Source organism: Harpia harpyja, chromosome 7 (genome assembly GCF_026419915.1).
Source record: "Harpia harpyja isolate bHarHar1 chromosome 7, bHarHar1 primary haplotype, whole genome shotgun sequence".
Taxonomy (NCBI): domain Eukaryota; kingdom Metazoa; phylum Chordata; class Aves; order Accipitriformes; family Accipitridae; genus Harpia; species Harpia harpyja.
Window position 1 is genome coordinate 50,019,505 of NC_068946.1, and position 12,736 is coordinate 50,032,240.

The following is a 12,736-nucleotide window of genomic DNA, read 5'->3' on the forward strand; positions in this document are numbered from 1 at the left end:
AGGTTTACACCAGTAAAGTGTACAAAGTACATTCTTTGTTTCTTTTGGAAAGCAAAATGAGGCCTTAATTTAGAACAGGGTCATTTCTGATCTGGTGAAAGGAGGGGACAAGACTTGCACAAATTTGGCTTTTGTACTGTAAAAATCTACTGGGAAAATTCAGGCATTGAAGTCTTTTGTTGGAATAACGTTGCTTACAGTTCTCACATGGCCTTACAAAATAAATGTAGCAGGGAAGGCAGACATCTTATCAGTGGAAGTGTCAACCAGGTTAACGATTCGTGGCATGCTACTTTACTGTGAGGGCTGGCGAGCAGAAACCAGTAGGCAAATCCAAATTTCAAAAAAAAGTAGCACTGGGGCCACAGCAACTCCAAAACCCATGCATAGTTGATGTTTTCATTCAAAGGACCCAGCTGTTCTCTCTGTCCTCTGCACTTCTCTGTCTCCTCATTCTGCCTCAAAGACAAAGGACTAATGTGTTGGTGTATTTATGCTGCCTAGTTTCTAATTTTAACTTAAAGCATTTGCCTGACACCATTTTTGTTGGTTGTTTTTTTGTTTGTGATTTGGGTTTTTTTTTTAGTACTGTATGATTTGAACAAGAAAATAGGAGTTTACGGTGCCTGCATCCTAATCCCAGTCTCTATGTACACTCTACATAGCTTTGGGAGAAAAAAAATCTTATTACTCACCCTAATTTTAGAGTCAGTAGAACTGAAATAATATGCCACACTGAAATTTCACTTAAGTAAACTGTTTCCTCCTCAAAAGTTTCTAGAAAAATATACGGAGCCTAAATATATGTTAAATTACTTACATATTCATGTATGTGTTTTTGCTTTGGCTACACATTCTCTATCTAAATTGACTTATAAAGCCATACGTTTCAAATCTGTTGCCTTTACGTCTACCAGCATCTCTAGACTGAAGCTTCAGTCTAGCACTTCTTGTGGAATAAGTACTACTAAAAGATTATTTCTTCGTGTTTATGCCTTTTTTTTTTTTTTTTTTTTTCCCCTAGACCATATTTAAATAGCTTATGGCCTCTGGAAGCCCCCTGTAGGTGTAGTTACTAATTAGCAGGCATTTCATCTAACCTGCAGACATTAAGATTCTTAATGTTTTCAATATTCTTATTTTAAATCACTTTGGATATAAAATAAGAATTTAGAAAGAAAACCTTGGAGATCTGCTCCATGTTGAATAAAACCAAACTTACCTTTTCCTCATAGGCAGATTCCCGGCTCCATCGCCGATCAGTGATGTTACTGACATCAACAACCCAGTGCATACTGGGACGTCTCAGTGGAGTGGGAAGTTGGTGATTGCAGGGCAGTAAATTCAGGGACCTTTAAAAGAAAGAGGTAAGACAGTCTAAAGGTTCTCTGAAATGCCTGCTAATTATGTTTGGGCATCCAGTAACTAATAGTTAGGCTTGGCTGTTTTATAGAAAAAGATCTCCTGACTCTATACAGATGTCCTCCGTAATGAATAAAGAAACAGAAATAGAGAAGAGTATACATATGTTTTGTCTTTTATTAGACAAATACTTCCTGATTGTCTGAGAACTTCTTTTATGATAGTAGTAGTTTTATTGTCGAGGTGCTTGGTATCTATTTTTAATAACAAGAGTTTGAAAAATATCTCATTTTCTTTCACAAAGTAGATAAAATACCAAAACAATATATATAATCTGTTGCTTCATCCTCTCACTGTGATCTTGTGAAGCTCTTGCTTGCCTGCATTGTACTGTTGTTCTGCTCTTGCTTATTTCTACTTACTTTTGTTTTAGAAATTTGTAAGTTTCAATGCTTTCTCCTCTATCTTCTTATCTTCTGTTTTCCCTTGAAATGAATTCTGAGGTATTACAGCTCTAGCAGAAAGCACCTATCTTCACTTCCATGCATGCCCAATATCCATTGCATGGCACCAGTCTGGATTCAAGAGCACTTCTGATTCCCCAAGGGCATGTGGTTTGCTTGCCACCTTAATTGGAAATTGAAGCAAAAGCTTTGAAGGAGGAAGAGGTTTTTAAAAGCAGGTTTGTTATGCCTCAGGAACAGGACTTGTCAGGGGTACTCATCATCTTATGGTTTCGGTACCTTTTCCATTGCCTGGACAACCAAAATCTATCACTTCAGTTAGAATATTAAGTATATTTAACATTAAACTTGAGTATATTTTAGTTTGTTCCACCGTGTATAGTATATGTTTACAAAACCATAAATCTTTTCTTTCTAACGACTTTTTACAGACCTGACCAAAAGTTTTGTGAGCATATAAAGGATGAGAAGAGTGATGATTTCCAGAAGCGGTACATCCTTAAAAGAGATAACTCTAGTTTAGACAAAGATGACAACCAGGTAAAATACATATGGATTATTTCCTTCCACTTGCTGTATTTGACTGTGTACTTATACTATTTTCCTGTAGAAGCTGACACTGTATCACTTAATTTAGATGCGAATACGATTAAAAGATGACAGAAGAAGTAAATCCATAGAAGAACGCGAAGAAGAGTATCAGAGAGCTAGAGAAAGAATATTTGCACAAGATGTATGTATCAAAGAAAACCTTATGGTGTTTTGTATGAATACTTCACATACATGCACATGTGGTTTTTGTTAAAAGATACTTCTTTCCAGGAAACTGTCTATTTCTGAAGGGGACTGAACAGATAAGAATCATTAGTGTGGCCTGAGTGAGTTTTAAATGATACTGAAGTTACCAAGAAATCATCTGTTTTCTCTAATCACTACTGTATGAAACTCTAGCAACCTTCAAGAATTATTTTGGTGCGTTATCTAGCGTTACCTATTTTAATGCATTATTTTGCCCCTTTCTGAAATTTAAGTTATAGTGTTTTGGTACTGCAATCATTTCAGTTGTTGCTCAGAGCAACAATAATTAAAAAAAAAACAAACCAAAACAAAATCAGTGGGGGGGAACACAAAAAAAAAAAAACCCCAAATGTTGGTTTTTTTCCCTTGTGTCTATATCAAACACATCTTATGACTGGTCACAGTAAAATGATTTGAGTTCCCATATGTGAAATTTCAGTCAGAAACCTAGAAGTCTAGTCTCTCTTGGCTGGAGTTATCAAGCATGACAACACTGTAAACTATAATTCAGTCACAAGTAGTGATTATATTTAATTATACTGAGTGAAATAGAACAAATATGTCTTCAAAAATATGCATTACTTTTAATAATCCACTTTTTCTGGCAGTTATCTGTAGCTCTTACACATCTAAAACCAGATTCTTGTTCTGAAGAAAAAGTAATGAGCTCTGAGAGGCTAATTTGCTATATCCAAATATTATCCAAAAGCCTTTTTTTTTTTTTTTGTTCACCTTAGTTACAAACAGAAAGAATGGACTTCTGAATATAAAATTACTTTTTCCTTTTGCGTACTCATTTACCATGTATTGTACCCTTAGAAGCTTTGTGCCAAATGTTAGAGGTCACAGTCAAGGACAACATAATTGAAGTTAATAATAGCCTTTTTGATTGTATATTCTGTCTGCTTTTTAGCATATACGTACTTGTACCCAGAGAATTCAGTGCAATTATTGCAGTAGCCAGCATCATCTTCTACTTCACACTTTCAAGCAGAAGACAAGGCAATTCAGGTGGTATTAACAGGCTTGTGAAGTCACACCTCAGCTGGAAGTTACGTAAGGCAGCGAAGGTCCAGTGGAAGAATTGTAACTTCAGAAAAATACTGATATAAACAAAATGGTCAGCACTGTAACTATTCTAATGCTAACTTTTATTTTCTGCAGATGAGCCTTTTTATATTGTCTGTCTTTTCCCATAACATGGAAATTATCCACCAAAGAGGTTAAGTTTTCAGGCAGCTTAATATAAAGAGGATGCTGTAAAGTCCACGTATAATACAAAAGACTCCAAATTGCAGCATGTTTCATTACTGTGCTGTAGTAGGGGTTCTAGATGCCATTCATATTAATTTCTACACTTCTTTGCCCCTCAGTCCCTGTGTTCCCAAGAGAATTATTTCACTGATAAAAGGTAAGAAAATTTGCAGTTTAATTCTGTTTCATTTTCCTATATTCTTAATAAATATTAAGCTATCTTATTAAAATGTCAACAGAATCCAGGAGGAAGAAACTAATAGTACACAACAAAGACGACAGATACTTAGGTATTTGATGCTTTCTTTAAAAAAAAAAAAAAAAAAATCCCAAAGTATTCTGCATGCATTTCACCTTTTCTTTTCTTTCTTTTCTTTTTTTCTTTTTTCTTTTCCCTTATTTTGCAATTGATGCTTGTGCTAAAAGTTTAGTTTATAACTTACAGAATCAATAAGGAAACATCAGGGAGATCAGCCAACAGCCATCAGAGCAGTACTGAGAATGAGCTGAAGTATTGTGAACCCCGTCCCTGGAGCAGCACCGACTCTGATAGCTCCATCCGCAATCTGAAGCCAGCTGTAACGAAAGCCAGCAGCTTCAGTGGGATATCAGTTCTGACAAGAGGAGATAGCTCTGGAAGCAGCAAAAGCACAGGCAGGCTGTCTAAGACAGGTATAATAAAATCTGTACAAATACATAGTTACGTAGCAGTGAAGTACCTGGTGGTTTGATACTTGATGCGTATTGCAGATGTGTACATATGTAGAGGCCTCAGTCTCATAGGTGCTCCATGCATACAACTCCCTCTGGATACAGTGGGTAGAATGACTACAGACCTAGCTGTGTAACTGCCTTGGAGAGCTAGAATTCAGGTAACAAATTAAATGAAGACTTTTGACTTTGGAAGTAGAATTTTAAAGTGCATTATAGATGGCTTTAAGCTAAATACATTTCATCTCATAAAGGATTTGAAAACATCAACATAAGTACTTTATACAAAATAAAAATTTAGAGTTCAACTCTTTAGTTTCAGTGTGGCAAAAGCTGCATTGTACAGTCTTAGGAAACTGTGCGCTACTATCCTACTAGCTAGGAAAAAATAGCATTAAAGCCCATGAACTGTTAGTTATATTTGTTATGTTATCTTTCAGTGCCATTGTTAAATTTAAATGAATATGGCTAAAAAGCTTACTTAATTTTTAGATTGCAGAAAAATCAGATCAGTGGAACAAAGAGTACTGTTTAATTTTAAGATTCAGAAATGTAATACTCAGGAAAATACTCATAAGAGTCTGGGTTTCAAAGGTGTGTTAACTTGTAATGTCAAAACAAAATCTCATAAAATGGGGATATAAATATTCTGTGGGTCAGAAATGAAATTTAGTAAATATTTGTATTCCAAATGCCAATGTAATTTGAACCAATAGATTATCTTGGTTGTGGAGAATTTTGAGGCTTGTAATACATGGATGGGTTACGGATGCACTACTGCAGAATTTGAAGTAGAATTATAAAAAAGCAGAATATTATTGCTTGCCTGTATTATGCCTGGCTTTGATCTCATTTATAAAACTTGTTTCTAATGAGGATCTGTTTAAATTTTTTGCTTTCCCTTAAACCACCACTACCTTATAGGTATATCACCACTCTTCTATATCTTATTGCAGTAAAACAGTTACACATTCTGTTTGTCCATTGTATAATTGTATAAAAAAAAAAAATTACATTCCAAGGTATTTCTGCATATGCTGTAAAATTGTGCCATCATATTGTTATTTCATTTAGCGATGTAGTAATACTATTTGGCACAGCTTGAAAAGAAACTACAACCTGACAATAGTGTATATATAAAATAAGTCCTTAGAAATCTTTGTTTTCTAAATTGCAAGAACATAAATGGATTCTTAAAATTTCCCTGGAAACTTTATTTTGGCATTCTGTGAGTTAACATTCAAAGTTCAGAATGCCTATCTTGATGGTCGTTGCGTCACTGCAGTTACAGGTTGTGGTGATTTTGCATGTGTTGAGATTTGGTTTTGTTTGTTCATTGTGATCAAGGATGTAATTGGCTTTTAATTGTGATGGCTTCAGCCTAATTTCTCTACATAATCTAGAAGTGCATACACTTGTAAACAAATCTAATCAAAGTAACTCTGGGCAGGTGAAGATTGTTTTACAGAGCTGGGATATGCTATTCTGCCCAGTTTACAATTAGTAGCTTTCTATTGCTAGATGAAGTGAAATACAAGAAAGGTTAATAATAGTCAGCACCAGCAAATGCTTCAAGCTATGCTGTCTTTTCATACATACAAGTAAAAGGGTTACAATCAGAAATTTTTATGAAGGACTGCAAAGTAACTTCAAACAGTAGATAAATTTCGTCACAGCCTTTTTTGAGTCTTGCTTTCTCTTCTAGATTATATAGAGGCTGCTAATGAAGAGTTCTTAAATTTAAACAACTATATTCTGTTTCCAAGTACTGCAAGTATCGTAGCAAAGACTTAATAGAAAGTATGATAAACTGTATACCTAGAGATCTAGGTATACAGTGATCCAGGAACAGTACAGTTCTGCAGACCTCTTCTATTGAACTTTTGGAACATTGCTTTTAGTTGCATGCATTGGCTTTCAGAAAGCTCAGGGTCCAGTTCTCCACTGCCTTGCAATGTTTATAGTCATTCATATCTGTAAAATGATTATTGCTTTCAATCAGCTATTTCATACTCCTTTTGAACTTTGAATTGTTGCATAAAACTAGGCTAAAGCTACCATGTTACCATCGTTTTTTCCAGCTGTATTCTTGATTTTGGTCTGAAAATTGTCAGAGGAGGAAAAAAAGAGGTTTGGGGTTTTTAGTGTTCTACAATTAGTCCAGCAGGTGAGTCAGAGAAGATCTCTGACATCTAGTAGTAAAAAGAAAATGATCATTGCTTGCATGCAGGCTATGTCTACAGAGCATGTGAATTTAGCTAGCATATCTGAAGGGACTTTGGGCCCACTGCATCTGCACTACCCCATGGCCTGCACACATGCAATAGTTGTAGGTGGTGTGTTCATTGCTTCGGTGTATCCAGTTGATATATGTGCATGCATCATTTTGGAGTAAGTGACCAATCACTTAAATGAACTGCAGATGAACTGAACATTAGCACGTGCGCATATGTACAGGCATGTATTTTCTGTCCAGAAAATCAGAGCTAGATATGAAAGTCTCCCTTTACAGTGCAAAGCAGTGCTGAATTGACCCTTGGTTCACAGAAGGAGTCTTGTAACGGTGTTCCAGGGGAGATGAAGGGGGAGGGAGTTCATTGAAAAGGCCACTGTTTAATAATGTACTTAACACTGAGCTTTAAGGGTAAGCATTTACAAGTATATATTTTAAGTGAGCATGATGTTTCTGTCTCTAGGTAAAAACAATTTCTCATTACTCCTTTCCTAGGTTCAGAGTCTTCTAGTAGTGTAGGGTCATCCACGGGTTCTCTTTCTCACACCCAGCAGCCTCTTCCAGTGCCAGCTCTAAGCCAGCCTTCTCATGGCACGCCTGCCGTCTATCCAACTGTCAGCACTAGTAACTCTCTTTCCTTTGATGGTGGCATAAGCGGGCAAGTGGCACCTACTAGCACTAGCTTCTTTTTGCTTCCCTTGGAAGCGACAGGCATACCGCCTGGCAGTATTCTGATCAACCCTCAAACAGGTTGGTACATGCTTGTGGATGTTTTTGTTACAATTGAGAACTTGGAGAAAAATGCATGAGTGTTTACATAAGACTGAATGTCTGTATTGTCCTTCTTTTTCTCTTTATTTTTTTTCTGTGGTTGTGTTTGTTCAGTGCACTTAATTTAAAAAGAAAGCATGACTCTAGGATCAAAGGAATAAGTAAATTCACTTGATTTTCTCTAGTAGAGTTTTAACTTATATGTAAAATTTTAATGAGTGACTTGCACAAAATATGAAAATCCTATGATTTATTATCCAGAACGCAGAATAACTTAAATTAATTGTTTTGGCTTTTTTGGGGAGAGGGCAAAGTCTTTCCCAGTGCTACTATAAAACAGTTGCAGTGAGGGGGGAGAGCCTCAAGAAGTATTCACGTTGACTTGAAAGAATTTATCATCCTTCATAGAAATAAGCATGAGATTACATGTTATTTCTAAACTTCTGTGTGTCAGTTTAAAACAGGATTAAATTAATGTTGGTGTAATTGGCTTATACTGATACTTTTACTAAGTGGTAGGAAATTGATACTTCGTAATGTAGACGCAAGGAGGTGTTTAACTACTTTTCTGGATTAAATGACTAGTTAGCATTCTCTGGGCAAGCTTTTACTTTATTGTAGAAGTTAAGAAATCCTAAAAATTTCAATTTACCTTTTATGTAATACATCGTAATCTTTGGAAAATTATTATATTTTAATTTTAGTTTAAAGGTTTGTTTTCCTTGTAGAAAAGAAAATACTTCAGGATATATTTCCCATCATTCTGTAGATGGACTTTATTATGTTTGAATATAACTGCATGTGATGTTTTAAACTAAATTTTTGTCATTGAGGTTGTTAAAATGATCAGTTATAAAATTTCTCTTCTATAATTAAAAGGTTTAACATTGAAACAGATAGATTTCTCTTTTTCCTTAATATAAATCAATCGCTACTGTATACAAAATTTGAGATTTTTTTATTAATGATTCTGCATATTGATATGCTACCTAAGGTTTCTCTTAAATGCCTTACTGTATAAATGGTTTAAGCCAACCCTGCTAAATAGTTGGTTACAAATGACTAGCTGTAGCATCTAATTTTCATAGATAGCCATCGGATTTGGAGGAGGATGTATTTGCCATCTTAGGTCTAGGTTCTGGACAAGAGCATTATTGACTTCGTTTTTCTAGTTCTAATGTGATAGTTGTACATCTTATACGTGAATTTTCCATTGTGTGTGTTGACCATCTGAAGAAAAATATGGTGATTAGTGAACAAGTTTTGCTAGAAAAATAAGTGGGTTTAGTGTTTGTATACACTAGAGTACTTTGTACTCTACATTAGATATGAAGAATGTTGACTGTCATTTTTCATATCATGAGTTTATAGCATGACCATGCTAAGATCTTTAGAGTTACTCTACAGCAAAACGGATACTGCAGGCGCTGAAACAATACCATCGGCTTGAAAGTGATTTCATGTAAAACATGACAGTTTTGTCCTTTAAAAAATAGCAGGTTTTGAGTCATCTTCATTTCAGTTATGTGCTTGTCAATATTTTGCATGTGATTAGTTTCACTTTCTTCCTCCTGTACTGTTGGTCATTTTCCCTGTTACACTGATGGGACTTCCACTTAGCAACAGGGAAGGGCAGAGAAACAAATGTGGTTGTGAAAGCTTTTTATCTGAAAGCATCTTGTACCTGCAACCCCCTCAGAAAAGGCAGCGGAATTGTAGACTTGACTCTGATATCCATTAAAATTAGCTTTGTTTTCAAATTGTGATTCTTCCTATGTTTTATCCATTAATGTATTTAAACCAGTCATTAATAGTCTTTCATAACAGAAGATTGTTAGTATCTAATGAGTGTCTAATAGAAGATAAAGTACACTTCCAGAACAAGGAATACTTAGGTTCAGATAAACTTTTGACTTATAATGTACTTGAATCATCATATTCTGTAGTTGTTCATTTGGCTTTATTGTTCCAAGTGACAGTCAAGAGTTCAAATAACACAGATTAGTTTCTCAGCATTTCTGACAGAGGATCTCGTGACCTTAGGTCAACAGAGTTATTCTTCTCAGTAGTTGAAGACGGTAATTAGGAAAAGACAGTTCTTATTCAGCCACTACTGAAAACAAGTTAAGCTCCCGTGATTACCAGTAAGTGGTAGAAGGAAATAAGAAAATCTGACTCCCTGTTTATGTGAACATTCCCAATTCTTGAGCATTAAAGAGAAATCCATTAAGCTAAATTGAATATAGCTTGATCACCTGCAGTCCAGCTGCATAATATGTAGCTTATTTTTGCAAGTCTGTTCATGCTTCCTGTCTGTCTCTTGCATTAATTGCCTCAGTCCTCTCGTCAGTAACTTCCACACTTTTATGTTGGCCAGTTGCATTTAAATATGATGGGATGAAGAAGTCTGAAAGAGCATTAGTGTACTTTGACAGGGCCCTGGCTAGGGTGCAAAGGCTTTAGTCTCAGTTTGTACCTTTGGAAAGAATCTCAAACAAGAAAATATTTATATTGGAGGGGAGAAAAATTTACATCGGTATTTGGTCCTTAAGCATCAAAATAAGCCGATGCAAGACATGTCATTAAGCAGCTAGACACAGGTCCTTGCTAGCTAATCTGTTGTTCCTTTGATTTGTTTTGGGTTTTTTCCCAACTCAGGCACCAAAATAAATCACTGTCTGTTTGTAATTTACTTTTAAGTAGTTCATTTTTTAATTGTTGTTCATTAGTCCACTGCTGTAATATTTAAGTTGCAAGTTATTAAATAGGAGAGTACTATCTTATTTAATTTGAAAGCTAAAAGCCAATTCATCTATGAATAGGGGAAGAGAGTCCTTTAACAGTAATCTCATTAGCAGTTACGGGAGTACCATTGCAGCCACTGCTTTGTATATATTTTTTAAAATATTTGCCTTTAAGCTCTCCTGTGTTCTGATTAGTGCTCAAACTGATTAATGGAGATTCGTTTAATTGCCTTTTAAAAGGTCCTTAAAATAGTATTTTTAGTAGGGTTTTCCTTTATTACTCCTGCCCTTTTCAATCCACTTAATTAAAAATGAGTTTTCAGGACAAGCAGGATACAGCAAATATTTATCTGTGTTCACTAAGTAAAGAGTGGGGTATCTTTGTTTACCTTAAATGTTTTGGTTTTTAACTGCATGTAGTTTCTCAAGTGAGGCCTGTTTAGTCATTGCTATTATAAATGTAGTTGTGGGGATTTGGCATAAATCTGTCATATAAAACAGTATGATCGCTTATTTTCAAATTTTTAGTGTTTTATTCATTTTGCCTACTGTAAATACATTTGTCTTTATTTTCTCCAAACTTAGATGATGTAGCTGGTTGTCATTTGGTTGTGTTTGTTCTCTTTCAACTCACCAGGTCAGCCATTCCTTAATCCAGATGGCACTCCAGTTGTGTACAATCCTCCTATGCCTCAGCAACCTGTTAGGACCCAAGTGCCTGGACCTCCGCAACAGCCACCTCTTCCCACACCACCTCAGCAACAGCCAGCAGCTAACCACATCCTCTCACAGGTGCACATGTCAAATACATGATCCTTGTATTGATCACTGATACTGTCACATTGCTGTCTGATAACAAGGGATCAGTAGGTTTGTTCTGCTGAAGCATAGGTTAAGAAGTAATAGCTACACAGGTACAGGTAACTGGACTTTTCCCCCACAGTCCTCAGAACTATCAGTTCTGCTAATAACTGAACACGGTAGGCAGCCTTTTCTTAAAAATACAGAAGATATTTTAGTATGAAAATGTTACAGTATCAAGAACATCCCAAGCCTAGATTGCTCTGGAAAAGAGGCTCTGCCTTCATCCTTAGTCACGCTGTGTTGTTAACCCTGACGTTAACACTAATACAGTTAGCAATCTGGGAAGAGAGTTAATCCATCTGAAATCTTTGTCACCTTGTCTTAAGGTTATTTTTCAGCCAGATGAATTCTTGGGCTGTACTGCACAAGCAGTACTCATGGCACAAAAGAGGTAGCTTAGGACTGGTAGAGTATGAACGCCGCTTTAGTAGCACTTTGGCTTGCTCTACTCACAAAACCTGCACGCTGAAGTACAGGATATATTTTATCCTCGTCTTGTACAAGAGGAATTTAGTGAAATAGGCCAGATTAAAGATGACCTCAGCCCTTGAAGGAGACGAAAAGAAAAGCAAAGAGTGCATATGGGCAGGAGAAGGGAGGGCTCTACCTCTTTTCACAGCAGCTATTTCAGGCACCAAGCTACTGGCTATAGTCTCCTGTGGTATTTTCAAATTGTTCTCAAATTTCATCAAAAAGTTATTTATAGAACTTCATCTAAACCTTTATCTTTGTTCACTTTCCCTGTTTAAATCTTCTGTTCAGGATACCTGCATATGCCACAGTGTAGATGGTCTGTTTTGAAAAAGGCTCATTTGTACTCTTTCTCCCTGTCTAGTTTACAGAAGTGTGTATGTGGTATTTGCAGTTTTCTTCACAAATTCTTTACTACTTCTATGGTTGCCTTCTCAATGGATACTGGAGTTGAACCTGCCCGAAATGTTAGCAGCAATGATACCTCTCTGATATTCAGATAACCACAATCTAGAAAAAATATTTTAGTACTGTTGAATAAGTGAAAGTAAGATGTTTTAATCTGTGGTTAGTAGTAAATTCATTCTGTCTTTAGATGCTTTGAAACAACTTGTATTTAGAATGCATGTGTAGTTTTTATAATTTCAAAAAAAAATCTCTAAAAGAAACAGTAAATGTTAAACAGAAGCAATTTGCTGACTTATAGCTAATATAATGTACAACAAATAAAGCAAACGTATTTGTGTTGGGAGACTTGAGATATTGAAAATTACTTCTGTTTTAATTCTATGCAGTCTTGAGCTTAAAAAAAGAAGTATCCATTCCCTTTCTGGTAATGGAGCATAGTTGCTTTTTCCTATTACAAAAGACTTTGACTTTGTTTTCACTTCTCTTACTCTGATGTTAACCATGTTTATAAACCTGTTATTTCTTCAGCCTATGCGGCCTCTGCAGCCTTCTTCCCAGCCTGTTCAGTACTCTGCAGTCTCTTATCCACCCCCGCTCCTGCCAGTCTCCTCTACACAGCAATATTCTGTGGTATTACACCTTCTGTTCATCTCCTC

At 35.8% G+C, this 12,736-nt stretch overlaps 1 protein-coding gene across 21 annotated transcripts in view; it reads left to right on the forward strand.

Moving 5' to 3' along the window:
* The window catches only part of R3HDM1 (R3H domain containing 1), a 94,678-nt gene that overhangs the window by 55,814 nt on the left and 26,128 nt on the right, over positions 1-12,736 (forward strand). For 13 of the 21 annotated variants that reach the window (XM_052792751.1, XM_052792750.1, XM_052792757.1 and 10 more), the window contains 8 exons: positions 2,258-2,366; positions 2,464-2,559; positions 3,998-4,035; positions 4,118-4,168; positions 4,324-4,550; positions 7,318-7,572; positions 10,975-11,129; positions 12,609-12,710. In XM_052792751.1, the coding sequence (XP_052648711.1) occupies positions 2,258-2,366; positions 2,464-2,559; positions 3,998-4,035; positions 4,118-4,168; positions 4,324-4,550; positions 7,318-7,572; positions 10,975-11,129; positions 12,609-12,710 (1,033 nt within the window). The remainder of the gene's footprint in view (positions 1-2,257; positions 2,367-2,463; positions 2,560-3,997; positions 4,036-4,117; positions 4,169-4,323; positions 4,551-7,317; positions 7,573-10,974; positions 11,130-12,608; positions 12,711-12,736) is intronic. The other 8 variants (XM_052792756.1, XM_052792765.1, XM_052792762.1 and 5 more) reach the window with 5 other exon arrangements.